At 42.0% G+C, this 26,302-nt stretch overlaps 1 protein-coding gene across 1 annotated transcript; it reads right to left on the bottom strand.

Annotated features, from left to right (window-relative positions):
• Positions 1-4,427: 4,427 nt before the first annotated feature.
• Positions 4,428-26,271, bottom strand: LOC112423469 (ubiquitin-conjugating enzyme E2 Q2-like). Its single transcript, XM_071099261.1, has 5 exons — positions 25,887-26,271; positions 13,904-14,043; positions 10,285-10,375; positions 4,991-5,039; positions 4,428-4,549 (listed from the first exon to the last, which is right to left on the bottom strand). The coding sequence occupies exons 2-5, from the start codon at positions 14,014-14,016 to the stop codon at positions 4,428-4,430; spliced, it is 375 nt and encodes a 124-aa protein (XP_070955362.1). The 5' UTR covers positions 14,017-14,043; positions 25,887-26,271.
• Positions 26,272-26,302: the final 31 nt, after the last annotated feature.

Below are 26,302 nucleotides of genomic sequence, written 5' to 3'. Positions count from 1 at the left end.
TCAAGTGAATCTATAAATCCAACCTGGGCCTCACCCGCTGAGCTCCAGACTTAGCTATCTGTCTTTCTTACTCTTACATAAATTCCACAGGGCAGGACCTTAATCTCTAGCTTGTTCATTACAGATTAAAGCAGAGCCTGGCTTATAGTAAGTACATAATAAATACATGAATGAATAAATAAACTATCAAAGAAGCTAAAGAAACATTGCACACTACTGGGGGAAAGGATTACCATGAAAAGAGACCCTAGCAGTCACTCACAAATATAGTTGACCCTCATTATTTGTAAATCCCATATTTGCAAATTTATGTACTTGCTAAAATGTCTTTGTAATCCCCAAATTAAAACTTGTGGAGCTTTCAAGGTGACTCCTGGGTAGACACACAGTAATGAAAACTCTGTCACTCCTTGCGCACGTCCCCAACTAAGGTCAAATAATGTGACCCTCTGTCTTCCTGTTTCAACTCTTCTACAAAGATGACCTGAGGACTGAGACAGTAGAGGACAGTGCAGGGTAGTGTAAGATGCTGTGGCTCTGGGGCCAATTGGACGGGGTCTGAATCATAACTCTGGCACCTGTTAGCGGAATGGCTTCAGGTAAGTCACTTAACACTTCTGTATTTCCTTTATTCTTCAATGATCAGGAGCAACGTACTCAAAGCCCAGTTTAAAGAAATGTTTCAGCAGAGGAATTATTGCACTGGGGATTTAGCCCCTTCTATTCTTCTTCTTTTTTTTTTTTTTTTTTTTTTTTGAGACAGTCTTGCTCTGTCGCCCAGGCTGGGGTGCAGTGGCCGGATCTCAGCTCACTGCAAGCTCCGCCTCCCGGGTTTAGACCATTCTCCTGCCTCAGCCTCCCGAGTAGCTGGGACTACAGGCGCCCGCCACCTCGCCCGGCTAGTTTTTTGTATTTTTTAGTAGAGACGGGGTTTCACCGTGTTAGCCAGGATGGTCTCGATCTCCTGACCTCGTGATCCGCCCGTCTCGGCCTCCCAAAGTGCTGGGATTACAGGCTTGGGCCACCGCGCCCGGCCCGCCCCTTCTATTCTTCTAAACTCACTGATTTCTGCTTGTATATCTTTAATCATTTCCCCATTCTGCTTTCCTTCAGGGTTGTTGATTGTCCTTTCTAAGAATGAGTTAGAGGCTTAATTCATTTTCATTCTTAATGACATAAGGATTTTAAGGCAATGAACATTCCTCTGAGCTCTCCTCTAGTTGCTAATACGTAAAGATTGCATTATTACTATTCTCTAGATATTCTGCAGTTTTAATTTCAAATCCCTGTTTGACCTAAGGGCTGTTTGCATGAATTGTAAAATTCCACCAATCTACATTTGTTTTCTGGTTTTGTTAGTAACTTATAGATTTAACTAAGATCAGAGAATGACTTCTGTCCTTTTTCTACTTTTTAGTATTTGAGGTATTCTTCACTGAAAAAGATTAGCCTCCTGAATGTTCCAGATAGGAAGAAGGAGGTAGCAGATGAGAGAGCAGAGTAGATAGAAGTTTCATATTTTAATTATGATTTCATTCTAAGCATTCTAAAATTTCATTGGATTTTTAAAGATTTTTTAAACTAGGAATTACAAGGGTGTTTAATTTCCAAATTCATGTAGCTTTTGGTTAATCTCTTCATTATTGACTTCTAACCTTAACTGCTTCATATTTAAATTATAAATTATATGGTGTGGATGGTACCAAATGTTTTTAAATCCTGTGATTTGCTTTACAGATTAGCATATAATAAAGGTTTCTCCCATGGTCCACAGATGCTCGAGAAGAATATAGAATATCTAACTATTGGGTACAGAGGTCTGTATTTGTCCATTATATCATGTCCGTTCACAGGGTATTCAAATCTATATATGGGCATTCTGTGTAAATTATTTATGGTAATCAGGGTATGTTGAAATCTCCAAATACCATGGCAGACTTGTCAATTTCTCTCTGTGGTTCTATCAGTTTTTCCTCTGTATTTTGAGGCTATTTTTGATAGGTACATAAACTATGAAAATTGCCACATCTTCCTAATTAACAGTTGTTTAGCATCAAGTTGTTACTAATGCTTTCTGTTTCAAAATCCTATTTTGTTTGAAACTGAAGCTCCGTCTCTTGTTTTGGTTAATGTGTACTGGCATATCTTTATCACTCTCTCTCCTTTATAAAAACTTTCAATCTTTTCACATCCTCATATTTTAAATATGATAGATTAAAACAACTGGATATTGTTTTATTACTTCCATCTGTCTAACTGGTAACTTTAGTCCATTTACATTCGTTGTGACTGATTTATGTGGACTTCCTTCTGTCACCTTTAGAATTTCTATTTCTCTCACTTTCCAATGTAGTTTTAATATTTCATCCTGGGATTCCATTAAGACATATTTCAGACCTCATTCTGATCTCCCTCTCCCCACCAACCCCACCAACTTCTGTCCTATCATTTGTCCTCGTGTCTCTCTGTGTAACATACAGACTTAATTTTGGAGATTTCACTTTTGGAGATAATCGTCTAACCAATTAATCCTTTCTTCTGGTGACTAATCCATCCACTGAGTTTCTGATTTCAACAATTATATTGTGTATTTCTTTATTTCATTTTCTTCTGAGACAGAGTCACACTCTGTCACCCAGGCTGGACTGCAGTGGCACGAACCTGCAGCCTCGGCCTCTGGGCTCAAGTGATCCTCCCACCTCAGCCTCTTGATTAGCTGGGACTATAGGCAGGTACCACATACCCAGCTATTTTTTTTTTTTTTTTTTTTTGGTGGTGGTGTCAGGTATTGTTTGTAGAAATGAGTTCTCACCGTGTTGTCCAGGCTCATCTCCAACTCCCGGGCTCATGTCACCCTCCTTCCTCAGCCTCTCAAAAAGTGCTTGGATAAGTTCTATTTCATCCATTTACCTTTCAGGTGTTCCTCATCACGCCTGGTGGTCTCACTGCTCACTCAGTTTTATGAGTCCATGTTTTTTATATATATTATTTATTTCACATGTAACTATTTTCTCACAATTCTAATATTTGAAGTCTGTGTTCTGCATCTGATAATTCCAAAACCTGCAGTCTTTGGGAAACGTATTATTCATTGTTTCTGACAATTCTGAAATATGTTGGGTTGACTACTTGAATGCTATGATTTCACTGAATTAGTAGTTGCCTGCTTTTAAGCTTTGGGAAGTTAGAGATGCTTCCCTACAAATGTATCTGTGTCTGCTTCTGATGAGAGCTGTGGACACAACTAACATGAGACCACTTTACCACCATGCCTAATCCTGACATCCTGTTGGATTCTCTTGGAGAATGTCAGGATTACACAAGGTTCTCAAATTTGGCTGCCCCACATTGCTCATTTATACACAGAAGACTAGACTGCTTAGTATAGGTGGTGACTCCCTTCCTCCTACCCTGGAAAAAACAAAACAGATCTCTCATCTGAATGTGATCACAGAAGAGGAAACTCTGAAGATGAATAACTGGAGGCTGTGGGCAGCAGGGAAAGACTGGTGTCTTTCCAGACCACAAAAATAGGTCAGAAGCTCCTCTAAAGGCTGTGTGCTCCAGGATTTGACTATTTAGCTCAACTACCAGTCCCTCCGTAAGAGTGAACGGAAGCTTCTTAGAGCACCATGTTGCCTTTAAACCACAAATTCTTGCTAAAAGTCATGGTCATGGTAAAAAAGCTACGGCTTTGGAAGGCTTTCTTGGTAATGTCCTAGAATTATGGTTACAGCCTGCGTTTCATGTTAACTAAACAGGAAATCAGCCTCACCAGTATCCTCCTGCCCTGTGCAGGCTCTCAGCTCCTCTTGGTTGGGCCTTGGGTTGCCAGACTGTCTGGTTTTAATCCTTGCTCTGCCACCTGTGACCCTGGACAAGTTATCTACCTTTAGTTACCTCATCTACAAGATGCAGATATTAGTAATACCCTCTTTTTAACTTATTAAGAGGATCAAAAGAGTTAATAAAATGTAACAAATAAAAAGAATTGGTAAGTATAGGCGCAGAGGGGAAAAAAAGGAAAAATAAATCAATAAATGAATAAAGAAATAAAGAAATAATTAAAAAGACTAGTGCCTAGCACAGAAAAGTTCATCGGGAATTAATTCTATAACATGAACTCAATTTTGCAAAATTTCAGAGTACATATAACTTTTAACTTACTAGGGTATACATAGCGATAATAAGTTTACAAGTGTAGCCATGTTTGCCTACAGTAAATATAACAAAGACTAAACAAGCAGGTACTAAATCATTAAGTGATTATCAGTTAGTATCTTTAATTTTCTTATACTTCTATATTTTCTATAGATCATCTTTATAACAAGAAGAAAACAAACCAAATGAAAATGAAATGACTTATCTCAAAAAGAATTAAGTCAAGACAGAAAGAAGGCTCACAAATATAAAATATCTCTTACAGGTTATGTAAAATTGTTAATAAAAGTACCTTCTTTGCGCCAAGCTGCACTCTCGCTTTGCCTTTGAGTCAGGTGGCATTTCTTTGCACGATGACCGGTTCTATTGAGTAGGCACTGCTTCAGCCCTACAGGAAGAACAAAACGTCTCTGGAACACAGCAGCATTCCTGATTCCCACTTGGAAGGCCTAACAAGATGGCATGCACCTCAACAGCAGCAGATCAGTGTTAAAAAGCCTGGAGACAAGGGGAAAAAGTAAAATTGGACCATTTCCAGAATCTCACAAAAAACAACAAACTGACGTTCTAAGTGCCCAACGTGAGCAAATTAGAACTTTAAATAAAGGTCACTCTCAATGCCGATCCTAGCATAGATTCAGCACCAAGTATAATCTGATTTTACTGGTTTACCTTTTTCATTCTTGAAAGTAGGAGCTATGAAAAAAACCCCAAAAAAACAAAAAAACACCAAAACTTCTTTAAGAGAACCTTCTACTTACAACCTAACTTCCCGTAATCGAAACACTCTATTGTGGGTGAAAATTGAATATTATAAGAAAATAATCACCTGTTTTGTGAGAAGTTCCATACATAATGCTCCTCCACCCAATACATACCTTGAAAAGAAAAAAGGAAACAGAAAAAATTATCACAAGAATTATTCCTGCTTAAACACTTTCTACGTGCCATTACTAAGAAAGTATGCACACAGTAAAGATGAGAAGAGAACATGCAAGCATGAACATACTTGTTACAGATATAGGGCTATGGGCAATTTAAAAATTCTAACATTTCAACTGTCATGTAATTGCTCTGAAATTCTAGTCAATTGTTTGAAATGGCTCTTAGAACAGAATACTTTGAAATATTTATGAAGTCAAAAACAAAGAACTTAGCCGTAAATATTCCAAAGCATCAGGGCAGAAGAACCCATTTCCTTAAATGGCATTTGAGTATTCTTTACAACTGCAACTTTCTCTCCCATCCTGTGATGGCCAAGAGTTTTTCCTCTGACAATGGCACTGACCTTACCCTATTCAATATATGAACATCCGCATTGCTTCATGGTTGGAATTGTTTTTCTCCATTCTGTTGTGAGAATCAAACGGTTCAGACCATGTAGCTCCTCTCTGGGACTACTCAAGTCCTTTCCAGGTCTGAAGACTATTCTCTGAACCAAACACAATTTCTGGGGATGTACCAGATCTCCCAGTAGAAAATTATTTAGATAAAGATGTTTTAACCTTTTAACTCTTTCTCAAACAAAATAATTTCATTTCTCCTTTAATGTTATTTTATATTTCAAAATACACAGATAGCATGCCGAAAATAAAATCAAGGCAATGACAGGTTTAGAACACAAACTGTGGTGATTTTGAAAACACAAAAGCTAAGACCACTGATTAGGTCTATGTGGACACCAAGTCCACCACAACCTGTTCTGTCCTCTGGGGCTCTGCACACACATTTCCCTTGCCTGACATTCCTTCTGCTTCCCACCCTTCCAAATGCTGTATTTCCCTCCAGAAAACCTGCCAAGAGCACTCCAGCCTGCACATCTTCCATTCCAGCTAACCAAAGGCATCCTTGTGTTGACTAAACCAAATTATTTTGCAGAGAAGCCATCTAAAAATTTCTACTGTAGACCATTTACCTTCATAATTGTTATGATGACATTATTCAATAATAAAATGAGGAAAAGAAGTCCTCTTCACTCCCTTATCCTGGAGAATCCAAGCCAGTGTCTTTCCCACTTGCTTTCCCAAAACACTGGGATCTTTCAAAGTAACAGTTCAATGGAAGGAAAAGAAAATCTACAAGATAAACTCTCCAAAACATTAAACTCAGGTAAAGAATCATGGGATTAAAAATGTTTATTCTTTGTGTATTTCATTTCTGAAACAGAAATCTATCTCCCACTCCTTAAATCTGCCTCTGGACTAAGAGAGTGTTGTATAGAATGTGCACTCACTGACTTAACAGAATTAGAACATCCAGGCACACACTGAGATTTTGCTTCCACAATCACTCAAAGTCTAGTTATTAGCTAATAAGTTAACACCACACTCGATCTTTAATGAGTTAACACCACACTTGATCTTCACATTTTGGAAATTCTGACGGTAGACAGGGACTTGTTTTGGGAAAGGAAGTATACAGTAGACATTGTTACCCACTACCCAGCCACCATCACCTTTCCTTTAAAGTACGCCACTCTTCCTTTAAGGTTACAGAGTCTCAGAAAGTGGGAAGAAAGGAAGTTTTTGCATTCAGGTCAAAAGAAAGTACATTTGTGCAACCACATAATACCTATGCAAAGGTTTGTTGAAATCTAAACACAAGACAGAAGTAGTTCTAGCACCTCCACCAAAAGTAAGGTCAGTAAACTTTTCTTAACACACAGTGTCAGCAGCAGCGACACTGGAAAGTGGTCGACTCTACTACTGTATTAAATTACCTTCATTTTGTCAATATGTGTTCCACATTCTTACTGCTCTTTGTCTCCAAAGGGTTCCTGCTGAATATTGAGACAGTTCAAGAACAATAGGAGAAAAAATTCTTAATAATCCAAGTAAGGGTCACCTAAGATAATATGCCATATATATAGACACAGTCATATTTTCAACTTTAAAAAAGTTCAGTTGTCAAAGTTGTACAGCAAACCCTATCCTAAGCTTAGCCTCTTCAGGCATTTGATATATAATCACTGTAAAGAAAAGCCAGTCACAAAATGCCACGTTTTGTATGATTCTATTTATATGAAATGTCCAGGACAAGCAAATCTACAGAGAGAGAAATTAGATCAGAGGTTGCCAGGATCAAGGGTGGGGGAGACAGGTACGTGACTGCTGATGGGTATGGGATTTCTTTTTAGGGAGATGAAAATGTTCTGAAAATCGGCAGTGGTAATGGTTGCAGAACTCTGAATATACTAAAAACCACTGAACTGCACACTTGAAGAGTGAGGCTTATCACATGAAAACTGTGTCACAATAAAGCTGTCAGTTTGAAAAACGTTTGGCTATGTCAAGAAATAAAGAAATAGGGTCATAGCTAGAAGATATGGGATATAAAATACATGGAACAAAACTGCTCAATAATCTATCTAGAATCACACAATGCTTAAGCTTTCTCCTGACTAAAATCACAAGCTTTGTGTTTTATTGGTATTTCACATTTTTTACTTCTTCCTAAGTCAGCCAATAATTCCTCCTCCTCACTTAATAGTGGACTACAAAGACCAAGCCATTTTGATTCTGCTGCCAATGGTCTTTCACATTTCATTCCTCCTTCCACCTCCATGACTACCAAACCAACGTAGGTTCTCCTCCCTTCACTCTAAGACAACAGCGTGGCCCTCAACTACTGTCACACTCTTCAAGCTCTGTGAGGGCAATGTGTCTCATATTCTCTTCTGCTGCCACCAGATTTATTCTAAGACGGTTTCCTTACTGTTACTCCCCTGTTTCTCAATCAGTTACATAGATGGATGAATATCCAGGCATCATAGTTGACTTACCCCAAAAAAGAAAAACAAAAGATCTGTCACCAATCCACGGAACTGTTTGAGTACAAGATATTATGCCAGCACTATTTCCTACAAACTTTTGACATGAACCCTATCATCCTTGTGTTATAGCTCCAACTTGTCTCCTACACTCTGAATCTCTCATTCTCTTTCCTAGATACCTGATTGTGTTTACCTGTCACCTACATAAATAATTTTCCTTCAACTTCCACCAGCTGACCAAACCCCACTCACATTTCACTGCCCGGCTGGGATCCCACCTACTTCATGAAGAGTAACTCTTTGCAGCTTTAAACCTCAGAGAAATTAAGCCCATGCTTAGCTTTTCTTTTTCTTTCTTTTTAGATAGAGTTTACCTTTGTCACCCAGGCTGGAGGGCAGTGGTGCAATCTCGACTCACTGCAGCCTCTGCCTCCCGAGTTCAAGCGATTCTCCTGCCCCAGCCTCCCAAGTAGCTGAGATTACAGTTATGTGCCACCACATCTGGCTAATTTTTTGTATTTTTGATGGAGATGGGGTTTTGCATCTTGGCCAGGCTGGTCTCGAACTCCTGAACTCAAGTGATCCACCCACCTCGGCCTCCCAAAGTGCTGGGATTACAGGCGTGAGCCACCACGCACAGCCAAAGGTTCTATTTCTTAAGTTTGGTGTTGGGCATGTGGACATATGATTTACTGTTTCAAAAAAGAAAGATACGTTCCTGGTGTTTTTGTGTTTTGTTTTTTGTTTTAGGCCTGTGTGCTTCATTCACTCCCCGATATGAATCCGTAAAGAAGTAGTCATTAGCAACTTCAGTCAATATATACCGGATTCATACTTTAGGAAGACAACCCAGTTGACAACCACAACAGTTTCTATGATAACAGTAGTGAGAGAAAATACTGACATTAGGGTCATTTCAAGAAAGTTCAATCATAAGATATATCCCCAAGAAAAATATACACAAAAAGCTAAGTTGGAAGCTTTTGGAAAACAACTACCATCCTTAGAGTAAGTACAACAAAGTATTGTTTTATGTTTGTTTTTTTTTCATCAAAATACCTCATATAGCCATAGATTTTAAACCATTATATCCTCTCTAGTTTCCATATTAGATCATTAATATTTCTTCTAGATTCCACTATTATTTCTTTGCATCCTTTATTTTTAGTATCTTAAAAATACTTTATTAAATGTAACACATACATTCAGAAAAGTACATGAAATATAACTTAAGGTATACCTTTGTTTGTTTTTTTTTTTTTTTGAGACAGAGTCTGGCTCTGCCGCCCAGGCTGGAGTGCAGTGGCCGGATCTCAGCTCACTGCAAGCTCCGCCTCCCGGGTTCACGCCATTCTCCTGCCTCAGCCTCCCGAGTAGTTGGGACTACAGGCGCCCGCCACTGCGCCCGGCTAGTTTTTTGTATTTTTTAGCAGAGACGGGGTTTCACCGTGTTAGCCAGGATGGTCTCGATCTCCTGACCTCGTGATCCGCCCGTCTCGAGGTATACCTTAACATGTTATCGTAAATTATTTGCCCATGTAACCACCAACCTGGTCCAGAAACATATTCCAACCAGAATCCAAGAAGCCCACAGATGTCCTTTTCAGTTCACACCTCCTTACCTCTCGCCTGGATGGACTCCTTACCCCAACCTCTATGGAATCACCTCTTTGTTCTTGATAGTTTTACTGCCCAAGTATGAATCCAGAAATAAGTGTTTCTCAGTTTTCTTTTCATTTTAGTCCCCCTAAGAAGCCTTTTTAGAACTTTTCTTCCTAATTCTACCCCCATGCCCCTGTGGTGGAATTTCAAAACCACAGACATATTGTATGTTGGTTTATGTTATATGATCCTTTGGAGGGCAGCAGACCATTATAATAGGTAACGTTTTCTTTTACTCTAAGGAGCAATTTTCACTCCACTGTAGGTGGCACTGCCTCCACTAAGAATGAAAATCCTAACCAACATTAGTTTTGCTATTTTGAGCTCTATATAGAGGAAATTATACAAAATAGGTTTTTGGGGTCTGGTCTCTTTTGCTTAACATAGTGTTCAGGATTCCCCCAGCTGGTCCCACTCAGCTGTAAGCCATTTTATGAACACCACAGTTCTTCATTTTCTTGGAACAAACACTTGGGTTATTTTCTGTTTGGGGCTATTATAAACGATGCTGCTCTGAACATTCCCGTCTCCGGGTGCCTACGTACTCCTTTCTTGTGGAGTGTATATCCACACGATTCCTGAACCATAGTGTAGGAGTATCTTCCACTTTACCAAATTGTTTTCCAAAACACTTGTACAAATATACACCCCCATTCGAAAAAGAGAGAGTCCCGTAACAATTTACTTACGTTAAAAGGTAAGTTCAGCAAAATATCTCCTATGCCTTCTTTTTCTTTTAAGATCTGAAAATCACTGTGCAAAGGACTATCAGGGTCAATCCTAAGAATCCCAAAACAAAAAACAGTTCAAACAAAAAGATATTTTTTATTTTCTTCTAACTCAAAAACGAACGAATATGAAAGCTAAAATAGAGCACCTAGGGTAAGTTCCAGAAAGAGAAGATCTTAAGCTGCTCTAATTTCCCAGGAAAAATAGAGGCCACTATAGCTTCCAGTTCCTTTACAATAAATGTCCAAAAGAGATGATAATAGCCTAAATCTGATCTAATAAGGGGGTTCAGAGTTTGCAGTCATTCTAAAGGAAAACAGTCACATGTATATAATTTTCTCAAGAATTCAAAAGACGTTTAATATGCTTTCCTAAACTTGTATTATCAGTCAAGGGGCTCAAAGAGTACAATCTGCCATGGACAGAACTATGGAAAGTTAAATCGCTAAAAAATCGGTATTATTCCACAACTATCCTATATATACATGTCCAATATGACTTCCACCCCTCACTCTACCCCCACTTTTTGTTTTGTTTTGTTTTAAGAGACAGAGTGTCTCACTCTGTCACCCAGGCTGGAACATAATGGTGCAATCACAGCTCATTGCAGCCTTGACCTCTACAAGCTCAAACGATCTTCCTGCCTCAGCCTCCCAGCACCCCTAGGAGATGGGACTACAGGTGTACTCCACCTATATATTTTAAAAGCAATAACATAACCTTCTCTACAATAAGAGTTAATTGTGATGCTTTCAAAACTGGGGGAAAAGTCATAAAAATCAACTTGGCAATCATTCTCTGTATAATGAAATGCATTGTTCTTATTTACTTTCCAAGCAATATTGCTCAAGCTTGAGCTTTTTGCTAGAAGATAAAAAACATGTAAGAGTTCACTATCAGGAAAATGACAAAAACAATTCTGATGGAGCTATAAAAACATTTCTTTAAATCCAAAAAACAAGTAAACTCATCCTATCTTACCCCCTACATCTTTTGGAACTTGATTGTCTTTGAATTACACAAAATAAAGCTAGTAAACATTTCCATTTTGGTCCACTTTTAAGAAATGACATTTATAATCTGACAACAGAAAAGAGCAAAAGAACAAGAAGAAGAGCAGGGATTTAGAGATCCTTCCCTGTCGTGTAACTCTGTGATCTGTGTATGTCCCTGAGCTCTTTCATAAGTCTATCTGAAGCTTGCACTGACCCAGACACTGCAGCCTGAAACACAGAAGCTGCTTTTTACCAGGGTCTACTGAGCCAACTAATTTTAAGATTTAAGGTATTTCAACCTGATCTAAAAGATTACAGTAGCCAGGCGTGGTGGCTCACACCAGTAATCCCAGCACTTTGGGAGGCCGAGGAGGGTGGATCACTTGAGGTCAGGAGTTTGAAACCGGTCTGGCCGACAAGATGAAACCACATCTCTACCAAAATAATACAAAGGTTAGCTGGGCGTGGTTGCACGTGCCTGTAGTCCCAGCTACTCTGGAGGCTGACGCAGAAGAATCTCTTGAAACTGGGAGGTAGAGGCAGAAATGAGCTGAGATGGCACCTCTGCACTCTGGCCTGGGCCACAAAGCAAGACTCCATCTCAAAAGAAAAAAAAAGAAAAAGATTGCAATAAACATGGATCATCACTCAACAGTTTAAGAAGTGAAAAAAAAAAGTCCAATTAAATGAAGCATTACGAAGTTTCAAGAGAATATAAAGCTAGACACGAGTCTGTTCATTTTCTATTTCTTATCATCTGAAAAACTCTAGCCAACATGTTCTGACCACCATGGACTCCACGATAGCAGAGAATTCAGTATGAGTCTATTCCAAATCCCAGCAATTTCTGAAAATACTTGAAGATACTCAATGTGACACATTACTAACTAAAAAAGACTTGCATCCATAAGAGTACAAGCGAGAATATTACACAGACGGTCTAGTTCACACATGGAGACTCTGAGAACCATGTGTGCCTACATGCAACTGGTCTCAGTTTTTCAGTGCGGGGACTTCTCTAAAGAGGAAAACATATTAATATCTTATCCTAAGACTAAATAGAAATGGAACTACTTTTAGGTCATGTGAAACTGAAGGTTTTAAAGACTGCACTATACTCTGAAAAAGAAAAAAAAATCAAGTTTACAAAGGTATTACCTCCTAGCTATGTAACCATGAGCTCATTTCCTATCTCTAAAAGATGAGAAGTTTCTCCTCTGTAAAATATGAAGAGCACCTATTTCACACTGCGGCTATGAAGACTAAATCAGAAGATATATAAAGTACTTAGCATAGTATCGGTCATGCAAAAGTGTTCAATAATTTATACTTGTTTTGAAGATAACTCAAACTAGAATCGATTACAAGACACAGAAAGTACAGTAACATTAATTCAAATGCTACAAAGTTAGTTTTTTAAATAATCAAGATATGAGAAATTGTCTAAATATCTTTCCTCTATGAACAATTACTAATTAAATTAATATATAACCAAGACTGAAGGAAGGAGAGTAATTTTTCTGGTTTCAACACTTGGCATCTACTGGCCTACCAATTCATTCCCTGTTTTGGAGAATCTGTGCCCAAGACAAAGTAACTGGTTCTCAGCTTCCGTGGAGTTGGTAAATAGCTCTAATAGAAGACAGGAAGTAGTAAGTGTTCAGACAATCACCTGACCTTTCCCTACTCTGTCTGAGCGTTTCATGTATTTATACGTCGTTCTCATCTATTTTTCATAGCAGTCATCCAACAGGTATGTACTGTCTATCCATATTTTACAGTTGAGCAAAATGAAACCAAAAAAGGTGTGTTTGTCACCAAACTCAAGGTTCCTTTCATATCCTGCCGCTTCACATAAAAGAGATGTTAAGTGAAAAGAGAAGAATAACTTTTGGTTTGGTCAGAGCAGGACGGACCAAAGTCAGCTTCATGAAGGAGAAATAATTTGAGTTGTTTTGTAGGAGAGAATGAATGTCAGTATACAGATGCCACAGAAGGAAGGTAAGCAGAGAAAACAGCATAAACAGGCCAGAAAGGGGCATACACAGGGATCAGCAGGTGGTTCCAGGATGTGAAGAGCAGATGAACAGGGTAAAAAGTAGCTATTCATAGATGAGAAAGATAACCTTGGGCAAGAAAACGTATGACTGTGGCTAGGCACGGTGGCTCATGCCTGTAATCCCAGCACTTTGGCAGGCCGAGGTAGGAGGATCGCTTGAACTCAGGTGTTAAAGAGCAGCATGGTCAACACAGTGAGACCTTATCTTCACTAAAAATAAAAAAAAAAAATAGCCTGGTGTGGGGGCACAGGCGTATAGTCCAAGACACTTGGGAGGCTGAGGCAGGAGGATCGCTGGAGCCTGAGACATCAAGGCTACAGTGAACTATGATTGTGCCACCGCACTCTAGCCCAGGCGACAGAGCAAGACCCTGTCTCCAAACCAATAAACAGATGACTGAATCTACCACTAAGGCAGGAATGGAGGAGGAGAGCAGCTGAATTCGGCAGGTTCACGAATTGCCAGGTATTAACTATAATGACTTAACCAAAAAGTCCAGGCTCTAGTTATTTATACACACTTACACATTCAAATGGTCTTGCCTTTCAGTCTTCCTAATTTTCTCTAATATTGCCAAATTTTCTTTTTCAATTCCTTCATCCTCCAACTTTTTCCCACTAATAGGCTCTTCTTTCATCTCACAGTGATCTCAGTCTTCTATATCCTGCAAAAAGAAGAAAAATGTTAGCTTTTTCAACCTATTTTTCTTCAGCAGTTTCTTATGCCAAAAGTTAAATTATTCTTGATTCAATGGGGGATAAGAAACAGAATATATCTACCCTATGGGGAGAGAGAAAAAGCCCACACATTCCATTCAAGAGGCTCCCACCTTTCATACACTATATGTTATTTAAAAGCTAGACTCTGTGTAAAGCAGATTTAAAAGCTTTACAAAGTCATAACCATTACTAAAGAAGCCATGATTTCTTTATTTACTTCTTTATTATTACTTTTTTTTAAATAGAGTCTCACTCTGTCACCGAGGCGGGAGTATAGTGGGGCGATCTCTGCTCACTGCAAACTCTGCCTCCCAGGTTCAAGTGATTCTCATGTCTCAGTCTCCCGAGCAGCTGAGATTTCAGACCTACACCACCACGCTCAGCTAATTTGTTTATCTTTTTAGTAGAGACAGGGTTTCACCATGTTGGCCAGGCTGGTCTCAAAGTTCTGACCTCAAGTGATCCGCCTACCTTGGTCTCCCAAAGTGCTAGAATTACAGGCATGAGCCACCACGCCCAGCCAAGGCATCTTTTAAATCTCCTCTTAAGAGGAACCTTTGAGACAGTTTAGCAACAGGTGTCAAGAACTTTAACTGTCCATAGTTTGTTCCAGAAACTAGACTTCTAGAATTGTATTCCATGAAACTAGTCTAAGATGTAAACACAAATTTAGGCATAAGGATACCTATTGCAACCTTGCAACCACAAAAACACACACAAAATCTGCATGTGCAAAAACAACAAAACAGTTAACTCAATTCCATGAACTATTACGAGGCCACTGAAATACCAACACAGCATAATTTCTCCTGTATCAAAAAACTTTGAAATGAAAAATGGAATACACAAAGGAATAGAAAGAATTTCAATTATGCTGAAATATGCACAGAACAAGACCAGAAGAACTTATGTTGAAATGTTCGTTTCAATTAATTTTAGTTGTTATCTCTGGAGACTTTTGTTGCTTTCTCTAATTTCAGTTTATGGTTTTATATAGTAAGCATCTATTGACGTTAATAACCAAAAAATGAGTCAGAAAAAGAATTTGATTTCAGCTGCTCAGGAGGTTGAAATAGAGGGCTCGTTTAGGCCCAGGTGTTTGAGGCTGTAGCAACCTACGATCATGCCACTGCACTCCAGCATGGGTAACAGAGACCCTATCTCAAAAAATAATAATAATTTTAAAGGAATTTGAACAATACCCCCCAGAACAACATCTTTATTCACATCATTCTGCTCCCTCCCTTCCCATACTATCTGTTCTTACACATATACAAATATATGCAGATTTTTAAAAATCCTTTTTTCAGTTAAATTATTTTTCCACTTCAAATGCCAAATACTCTAAAGAAGTAGTTTATACTCATTTCGATTCTTTTTTTTCCAAGCCGGCTAATTCACTGATTTCTAGACCAGGTTACTGACTACCTCCACTCAAACTCTGCCCATGACTCCATATGTCATGAAGCTCCATTCTCCCTGTGTGCACCTTTCAGCCCTGACTTTCTATCCTATGCTTGTTTTCCTCCCAATGCTCACAAATGCCTTTGGTCTGTATTTCCTCCTATACCTTCAACCTCAGTCATGTTCCCATCCACACAAAACTTCTCCACCTAAGTATTAATCAGCACATCGCAAACAGAATTCAGCATATCTTTCTAAAGCAATATCCTCAGCACACTATTCCCTGCTCAAAGTCTTCTTATCAATAATCACACCAAATAGAAACACACGCCTGTCTCGAATTCAAGACTTTTAACCATCTGCCTTTTCTGGCCAATCTTGCTTTCCATGACTTCAACACATCAACTTTCCTTCTCAAAAGACAAGCATCCAATGCACCCAAACACACCATGTCCAAGGTTGTTCTGGGCCTGTTCCCATGTTCTTTCAGGAGCCTAGAATATCTGCTTTTCACCTGTCCTCATCTGACATCTCCAACGTCCAGTCTCTTACCTTTCTAGATTTCCCTCAAAGTTGCGGTCCCTTGTTCATTATCTTTTGAGGGGAAAATGAAAGTGTTCTTCATCTTTAGTACAATGGCCGCGTGACCCACGGAAAAGGTTTAATGTTTTCATGCAGTTTATTCCACCTCAGCTAAACTGCATAAAAACATTGAAACAAACTCTCATTCTAATTGGACAATTCTAAGAAGTATTTTCCTCCCAGACTCATAAAACAAGCCTACAGCCAGGCACAGTGGCTCACGCCTGTAATCCCACACTTTGGGAGGCCGAGGTGCTGGATCACTTGAGGTCAGGAGTTCAAGACCAGCCTGGGCAACAGAACAAGACTCAGACTCCACACACACACACACACACACACACAAAATTAGCTGGACGTGGTGCACCTGCCGTTAGTCCCAGTTACTCAGGAGGATTGCTTGAACCTGGGAGTTCAAGGTTGCAGTGAGCCGTGACCATGCTACTGCACTCCAGGCTGGGTGACAGCGAGACCCTGTCTCAAACAAACAAACAAACAACAATAAGTCTACGACACTACCTCTTCAGTTCGGAAGCACTCTAAAAGTATATTTTAGATTAATAATTTCCAAACCAAGAAAATGAAAGTCTGAATTAATTGTAAGACCCCAAACAGAAAATAAATTTTAAAACAATCAAGACCACAAAATTCACATGCTTTCTATTTGGTCAATGCAGAGACAAAGATCTTTGTTCCAAAGTTTTAATGTAAATGCAAAGCTTCAGAGCCTGAAAACATCTGACATTATACCCAGAATTGACAGCTAGCCTAGGCTCAATGTCATTGGAATTTGCTCTACTAAATTTTCTACCATTTGTATGTGTTCCTCCAAAATTCAGGTGTTTCTAATGTGATGATATTGAGAGGCAGGACCATTAAGAGGAGATCAGGCCAAGAGGGCTCCTTCCTCCTTAATGGGATTAAGGCCCTGATGAATGAGGCTTCACACATGGGACTAGCTTGCTCTCCTGCCCTTCTGCCTTCTACTATGGGAGGATGCCACAAGAAGGCCTTCAGACATTAAATGTTGGTATTTTCATCATGGACTTCCCAGTCTCCAGAACTGTTAGAATATAAATGTCTGTTCTGTATAAATCACCCAGTCTCTGGTATTCTGTTATAGCAGCATAAAACAGACTGAGAGAAAATTCCTGGATGATTTTTTCAACAAGAGACAGTTTCACTACTTCTGGTGAATAGTCCCTAACATGTTCTCAAATTCTCCTTTTATGCAAACATAACATTTTTTAAACGTAGTAGTTCCTCTTCCTAAAAATAACCGAATGCATGTTAAGGACTGATTACTATTAAATATAAACACAACTTTGGTGGTAAAAGTTAAGGACTTTTGTTTTCCACGAAAACGAAATCCAAAGAATTCATATAAAGCATTTGCTCAAAGGCGTGTCATCAGTTAGAGGTAAAGTCAAGAGTTCAGAAATTGTATTCCATTCCAAATACAATGTGCTTTCAATTATTGCACATTAATAGTAGTTTACAAAGGAGATTCATGGAATTACTCAAATCAAAAATGACGACATTTATGAAATGTCATTATTATCCTACTTCAGCCATCTCTTCTTCCTCTTCCTCTGAAGTCACTTCCTCTGTTGTCCCATTCTGAAACAGAGAAAGAATCTGCCAGGGTTACACAGGCTGAATACAGGCTAAGTCCATTAGAAGACTGGTGCCATAGCTTTAGGGACAAACTCTCAACCATCTGTCACTGCAGTGCCACTACCAGAGAGTTTATTAACATTAAATGTTTATTTTTAAATCCAGCTATGGTTTGACAAACAACAGTCATCAGCTTTTAAAAATGGAACAGAAAATAAAAGAATTAGGAATAAAAAAAGCAATGAAAGATAAATATAAAATATATAAGTCAAATATAAAGCAAAACTGAAAACAACGTTAAAACAGAATCTAATTTAAAATAAGAAAACATTTTATTTACATGGCTATGTGTATAAGATCAATGACTTATTTTATAAAAAATAAATATAATCAACTATCTATTCCTTAAAATAACTACCTTTTTAACTTTGAAAAGCCTGAATCATTACGTAAATTCAATTGCCTTTCATTTTAAAAGATCAGATGTGTGATTTATAGACACTTCACAAAACTAAGAATTATGAAATGATTATGTTATGCCCAGACCGTTTATTCCCCGAAGAAGACCACCAGAGTCCAGAGTCAAAGCTAAGCAGCAAGGATCTTTATTACAGGTTCGAACCTGGAACTCTCCCTCGCTCGTGAAACGAGATGGGCAGGAGAGCTCCCCCACTCAGCTCCGAACAATGTTATATAGTCTAAGAAAAGTGGGCATAGAGTTATTATACAAATCAGATATATGATTGGCTAGTGTTTGAACAAGGCGATTTGGCTAACTATGATTGGTTCCTGCCATTTCTGATATTTTGGTTCAAACTTTGAGGCGGGAGAGCAGGTTTATGGCAGCAAGAGTTTATCTTACTTAAACACGTCTTGTGACCTTGCCTCAGAACTTACAAAATCTCTGGTATGTGCAAAACAAAATCTCTGGTACGTGCAGAAAACCAGGTACTCACAGAACTTACGAAATCTCTGGTATGTGCAAAGATTAGAGAGCAGAACAAGGGTGTAGCGGGTGGGGGGCGGGTATACATCTATCTTTGTGTCCTTTCATTTCCCCCTTCTCATAAGTAACTGGATGTCCAATCTTGGATTTCCAGAGTCTTATAATATAGCCTCACTTTCTGGGTGCAGGAGAGGCTGGTGATGGCTACGGAGGACCATTAGTTGGATGGTATCAAACCTTTCTCTGACAAATTGTAAAATTTTATTTACCACACAGGGGCCTATAGTGAATAGAAGTAGTAAAGACATTAGGGGGCCTAAAAGAGGTGCCAGAAGGGAAAACATTGAAGAGCTCCACCAATTGTTAGCGGCTGTAGTGAATTGTTGCTTTTTCATTTCTAAGCTTAGTTCGTGTAGGCGTTGGACTCTTTCCTCAACTAACCCTGACTTATTTATATAGAAACAGCATTCTTCTTTGAGGAACATACAGGTACCTCCTTTCTCAGCCGTGAGTAAGTCTAAGGCTCTGCGGTTTTGAAGGGTGACCTGTGCTAGGGAGGTGAGCTGCCGCTGAAGGGAGGCTAGGGAATAGGCAGAGTCTTCCATAGCAACAGAGAATTGTTGTAACAGCTTGTCGTTTTCTATCATGGAGTGTTGTAGGGCCCCTCCTGCTAACCTCGCTGCGACGACAGAGGTGGTTAAGGATATTCCGCCAATTAGTGGTAGAAAAACTGCTCGTCTATGTCGCGCAGTTTCAGTTGGGGCGGTCCCTGCCCAGCCTATGAACTCTGCCGGGGTTAGCAGTGTCAGTCGGGGAACTAGGGTAACAGGGATACACAACTGTCCGTCAGAGATGCTTTTGGACAGAGTTTTTAACAGAGTCATATTACACCAGAAGAACACACCAGGGGGAGCATATATGGGACTATTAGGGTATGTAGCCGATTGGTTACAGAGGCTGTTGCTAAATGCCGAATAACAATAGGGGTATTTCTCTTGGTATGGGTCACGGTACAGGGCCACATCGGGTATCGTGACTATCGATGAGTTAAAACCTGTATAGTTTGTGGGAGGGGAGGATAGAGGAACAGCCGTTAATGGTGGTCTTCCTAGGGTTGCACACATAAAGCAAGAGGACAGGTCGCCTAAACCAGTGAGGTTGGCGAATGCTAGCCCTTCCCATAATAGAGTTAGCCAGGAGAAGGGCTGCAAGTCTTGTGATAGCTTGGTTTCTTGCCTGTGGATTTGTGTGTGGATTAAGGGTTGAATCTGGACTAGACTTCTCCACAGATATAAATGGCTACTGGGCCAGGTACTAGTTGATGAGTAATATACTCCCCCATGTTGTGGGGTTGTCCACCGAGAGTCCTATGGGTCTCTAATTATCCAAGTGTAAGTGACGGGAGACTCAGTTTTGTAAAAATACCACCCTTGTCGTTCTCTCCAGTATCGGACAGAGTGCGTCTTACAGTAGCTATATGGGCAACCTGCACTCTGGTGCCACCAATAATTTTTACAATTATATTCAGTTTGATCATATTCAAAACAGATCATGGGTATTGCTGCTTGGGCAATCTGGAACCTAGTGAAATTGAGGTAAACTATAGTATTACACCCTGAGGGGGGGCAGTCTGCGCTAGCTAGCAGTTTACCCGCTTGGGGGGTTTCCCCGGGGTGAGTTTTGTTCTCATAGAGCCAGAACCTCCAGACATAGGGATTAGACAGCGCAGCAGTGAGGAGAGTCAGATGCATAAGGCATAAAAGCATAGGTAAGCTAGACATGGTTACGGCTATGGGGATGACGGCGCAGGGTTAGCTTTAAGGGATTGTTCTTAGCTTTGTCTATAGTCCATGTAACCGGTGCTCCAGATGGCTTGAGAAGGTCGGATGTTGGGTCCACTGGTTTGACGTGTGTGTAGTGGATCCACGAAGTGATGCCTTCTACTTTGAGAGCGGTGGGAGTAGTCAGGAGTACTTGCAGTGGTCCTTTCCACCTGGGTTGAAGAGTTTCTTGCCGGTGGCGCTTGACTAGGACCCAGTCTCCCGGCTGGAACGGATGAGGCGTCGGTGGAGGTCCTGCCTCGTACAGTTCTCGTAGTCTGGGCCAAATTTCCTGGTGAATTTTCTGTAAGGCTTGTAAGGAGAACAGGAGCTCAGAGACATTTTCAGTTTCAGGTTTGAGTAAGTCATCTTTTAGACTGGGGACCAGGGGTGGGGGTCTCCCATACATGATTTTATATGGTGTGAGGCCTAGTCTGTAAGGGGTATTTCGGGCCCGGAACAGAGCGTAGGGGAGAAGTACTACCCAATTAGCGCCAGTCTCCATGGTCAATTTAGTTAAGGTCTCCTTCAGAGTCCGATTCATCCTTTCTACCTGTCCTGAGCTTTGGGGCCTATAAGCACAATGTAATTTCCAATTTGCCCCCAGAATGGAAGCCAAATCCTGACTTACCTTAGCGACGAAGGCTGGTCCATTGTCTGACCCTATTTGGACGGGAAAGCCATACCTGGGGAGGATTTCTTCCAAAATTTTCTTTGCTACAACCTGAGCAGTTTCTCTCTTAGTTGGGAACGCTTCTGTCCATCCTGAAAAAGTATCTTCTGCCGTGTTGTAGTCCCATCTGGGCCGGGTCAAAGGGAAAGCCGCATTAATGAGGTCAGGATTTGCAGTTGGCTGGCCGTCATCTCCTGGAACCAGTTTTCTGGCCTCAACTTGGATTCTTTCCCGCTCCTCCGTTGTGAACAGGATTCGGAGGAGCTGTTGACAGTCATCCCAGGTCAGCTGGTGAGTAAACATGACACTGTCTAACAACGAGGTTAGATCTTTGGGATTATCTGAGAACCGAGCATTTTGGGACTTCCAATTGTATAAATCACTGGTGGAAAAAGGCCAATACATGAGACGGGAGAGCCCGGTATCATCGAGCGATCCTATTTCTCTGAGAGGCAGGGCTACAGTGGAGTCAGGGAGTCGGGAAGCTTGGTCCCGCTGTACGTGGCCTCGTGTTCGGCCGGCTGGCCCCCCCAGGTTACTTTCGCTCTCGGCTGTTTCCGCTTCTCGGTTTCCTTCTACGGAAGCACCACCCTGGTGGACTGGGTCCTGCGGGATAAGGTGCGGATATGGTGGGGGAAATGTGGGTTCTAACGTTAGGGGGTCCTGGCTGTCTGGCAGCACAGGGGCCGAGGGAGCAGAGGGAGTCTTTTGTCTTGTAGGTCGCGTTACTAGGACTTTGCAGGGCTCAGGGATGAATGGAGTTATCCAGGGTGGTGGGTTTTCCACAAGATCCTGCCACACTAGAATATAAGGAATTTGATCAGGATGTCCTGACTGCCCTGGCAGGAAAATCTTAGTTTTTACCTTAGTAATAATAGAGAGACAGAAAGTTCCTTCGGAGGGCCACCCTACGCCGAAAGAGGGCCACTCCGAACGGCAGAAAGTAACTAGCTTTCCCTTCTTTAGTTCTACGCTTAAGTTACGCCCCCGAGCCTTCACATCCTTAAAATTGGTAACAAGGAGTGAGAGCGGCGTGCTCTGGTTGTTGCCCATGTTTGGACTGCTCCTACAAAGAGAAGGGGGGACGAAAATGAGTGTGAAGCAGAGGGGAGTATCCGACAGGTCCGGTCCTGGAAGGGGAAGAAAAGGTTTTATGTTTCGTTTTGGGCTTACACTTAACACTTAACAATAACAGACAGACAGTAATAACGATGAGCATTCGCGAGTGCGTGTCGGACTTCTGACCTGAGTCAGACGGGGCAACCAAGGATGGAGGCCCCCAGATGGGCACTGGGGAACGTCTCCCACCAGTCCCGAGTGGCTGTCTTCTAGCGCGTCCGCCAAGACCGTGCCACTTACAGAACAGACCAATACAGATTACAGATTACGGATTTCGCGAAATTTCAGGGAGACAGACAGAGACAAAGACAGAGACAGTGACAAAGTCGGCTTACCTACAGATTAAGATCCGTTGACTTGGGGGTCTGGTGGGCTTGGGGGAAATCCTGGACGAGCCCCCATTTGTTATGCCCAGACCGTTTATTCCCCGAAGAAGACCACCAGAGTCCAGAGTCAAAGCTAAGCAGCAAGGATCTTTATTACAGGTTCGAACCTGGAACTCTCCCTCGCTCGTGAAACGAGACGGGCAGGAGAGCTCCCCCACTCAGCTCCGAACAATGTTATATAGTCTAAGAAAAGTGGGCATAGAGTTATTATACAAATCAGATATATGATTGGCTAGTGTTTGAACAAGGCGATTTGGCTAACTATGATTGGTTCCTGCCATTTCTGATATTTTGGTTCAAACTTTGAGGTGGGAGAGCAGGTTTATGGCAGCAAGAGTTTATCTTACTTAAACACGTCTTGTGACCTTGCCTCAGAACTTACAAAATCTCTGGTATGTGCAAAACAAAATCTCTGGTACGTGCAGAAAACCAGGTACTCACAGAACTTACGAAATCTCTGGTATGTGCAAAGATTAGAGAGCAGAACAAGGGTGTAGCGGGTGGGGGGCGGGTACACATCTATCTTTGTGTCCTTTCAATTACCACCTTACTCAAAGGCAAATTTTAGTTTTAAAAACAAGTTATTTACTATAAAATTCCTCTCTACAAGACAGAATTTACCAACTGACACAATTGACGATCATCGAGTTTAGAAATGAATTTAATCGGGTTTTAGGAAGGGCCTTCATACCCAGTTTGGGCAAATTTCAAAAGATAAGCTTCCTGGCCAGTGTACAGTATATAAATGCATCTTTAATCATGAAGGCCAGTTCAGGTTAGAACCCAGAATATGTAACATATCAAGAAACCAGGATCCGGAGATCCAGTAAGACCAACAAAGGTCTCAGCACTTTCTAAGCGTCTGTTCTCAGATACTCTGATGGAAGAATACTTAAGAAAAACAAACCCATGATCACAGAGGGTGTTAGAACTCTTCTGGATCAGTGAGCTGGAGAATGCCATGTAGATAAACACACCCATGTAGAATTAACTTGTATTTCCTTTAAATCTGCATCTCTTTAGACATTCTTTGTCTTCTAAAATCTAAATGGAAAAAGGAAGCAAGCAGCAGCTTCCAACACGTAATTCACACCTTCTTCATTTCCATAAATTGTTATATTTTGGATATCTAAAGAACATATACTTAGCCTAGCAGTTCCAAAGACTTTGGTTGCATCAGTGATTGAAAGAGCATTTTTGAAATGCTCATTTCAAAGCCTACCCAGAGAATCTGTTTTCCTGGTTGTTGTTGTTGTTGTTGTTTGTAAGGGAGTCTTGCTCTCTCACTAGGCTGGACAGCAGTGGCAGGATCTCGGCTCGCTGCAACCTCTGCCTCCTGGGTTCATGCGATTCTCCTGCCTCAGCCTCCCGAGTAGCTGGGACCATAGGCACCACGCCCAGCTAATTTTTGTATTTTTAGTAGAGACAGAGTTTCACCATGTTGACCAGGATGGTCTCGATCTCTTGACCTCATGATCTGCCCACCTCTGCCTCCCAAAGTGCCGGGGAGAATCTGTTTTTAAAAAGCTCTCTGAGGTGATTCTGACATGCATCCAAGTCTGTAACCATCAGCCCAGTTACTCTCTTTCATTTTACAAACGACAAAGCTGAGCCCCCACACCTCAAAAAGAGTAAGTAATTTAATCAAAACAAAAAGTGAGTTAGGGTTGTGAAATCCTAAGATGAATTTCTTTTCAGGATGTGGCCTGGTCCTCTTTCCAAAACCCCACCCAAATCACAGTATTTTATTAAAAAGAGTAAGTCTGCCACAGCAGGAGAAAAATAACACATACAAGGAGAATACCCTGAGTGAACCAAAACCACAGGGACATGCTGGAAGACACAAAGCAGATGGAATCAGACTGCTGGGCTTGACAAAGCCACAAACCCAATCCAAATAATGGAGGGACCACTTTTTTCCCAGAACAATCTAACATTCTTTACTGTACTTCTCCCAGCTACAGTTGGTAAGGATCACCCTCTGATATAGGAAGCCTGTCTTGATGGCCTCTTACTATGAGTGTGAAAACCAGAGAAAAAAGACAATGTTTTTAATATAACTCAACACAGCAGCAAAATCTTGAAAGAGACACCATCTCTGCCTTTTAACTCAGGAGCTAGAAAGCTCTCCTGCCAGCATCTCCCCACCCTGGTGCCACAGGATGAGCATGAGTCTGCAAACCAGGAGAGGGAGGCCCCAGCAGAAAAGAGTGACAATTCTGAAGACACGTGTGATGGTTAATACTGAGTGTCAACTTGATTGGGTTGAAGGAATCCCAGCATTTTGGGAGGCAGAGGAGGGTCATTTGAGGTCAGGAGTTTGGGACCAGCCTGGCCAACACGGTAAAACCCCGTCTCTACTAAAGACACAAAAGTTAGCCAGGCGTGGTGGCCGGCGCCTGTAATCCCAGCTACTCAGGAGGTTGATGCAGGAGAATCGCTTTAACCCGTGGACTGTCAAGAGACATAGGCTGCAGTGAGCCAAGATCGCGCCACTGCACTCCAGCCTGGGTGACAGAGTAAGACCCTGTCTCAAAACAAAGAAAAAAACAAAAGAAAAAGAAAACTGTTTTTGAGCGAACTCTCCCTCTTATCCCCCGTTTGAGTGCAAGGGCTCGATCTCGGTTCACGGCAACCTCTGCCTTCCGGGTTCAAAGGATTCTCCTGCCTCTGCCTCCCAAGGAGCCGGGATTAAGTCACCTGTCACCACGCCGGCTACTTTTTGTATATTTTAGTAGAGACAGGGTTTCACCACGTTGGCCAGGCTGGTCTCCAACTCCTGACCGCCTGGGCCTCCCAACGTGCTGGGATTACGGTGAGCCACTGCGCCCGGCCGAAACACCGAAAAGCTTAAAGGCCTTTCCCCTTCCCCGCCCGGGCTCAAAAAACGCCAGAGCCGCTCTGCACCGCCCTGTCGCGGTCCCCGGAGCAGGCCGGCTGACTCGGGCGACCCTGGCTCTCAAGAAGGCTCTGGCCACCACGGGCTCCCACCTCTGGGCGCGGTGACAGGGGCGGAGAGGGGCCGGCAGCCCCCAGCCTGCCCCGCGCCAGGAGCGGGAGAGACGCGGCCTCCGCCTCCTCCCACCCAAGCCTCCCTCCGTCCCGCGGGCGGGCCGGGCTAGTCGCGGGAGAAAGGGGCGGGGAACCGGGGTCTCTCCCGGGCAGGCACCCGTTTGTTCCGGGACTCCAGGCGCCCCCTCTCCGCCCTCACCCTGCCCCGCGAGGCCTCGGCAGGGCGCCTCACCGTCATGTTGCTGTGGAGCGTGAGCCGGCGGCTGCGGGCTCCTGGTTCTTGTGGAAGACAGATGCCAGCAACTTCAGTTTGGCCTTGAGCCGGGACACGGACATCTTCCCCTCATCTCCGGCGGGAGGGGCGCGGAACGGGAGACTCTCCGGAGCCGCTGTCACGGCCGCGACCACCCGCGGGGCCGCCCTGCAGAGCTCTCCCAGCTCCGCCTCTCCCCGCCTCCTCCAGCCTCCTGGGAGCGCCGCTGGAAAATGGCAAGGGGCACGGAGGTGGCCTTGGCGGGAGCTGTGTGGAGGCCTGTGGAGCTGCTCCCATTGTAACCCATCCACCGACGGGAGGCGCCGCTCCTGTCAAGCCGCAGCTTAAAAGGGCAACAGCACCACCGCCCCCGCTACCGCCTGGGAAAGAGCTGC

The sequence above is a fragment of the Macaca nemestrina genome, chromosome 7 (genome assembly GCF_043159975.1).
Source record: "Macaca nemestrina isolate mMacNem1 chromosome 7, mMacNem.hap1, whole genome shotgun sequence".
In the NCBI taxonomy this organism is placed as follows: Eukaryota; Metazoa; Chordata; class Mammalia; order Primates; family Cercopithecidae; genus Macaca; species Macaca nemestrina.
Note: the sequence above shows the minus strand (reverse complement) of the source record. Positions and strands in the feature narration are given on the sequence as shown.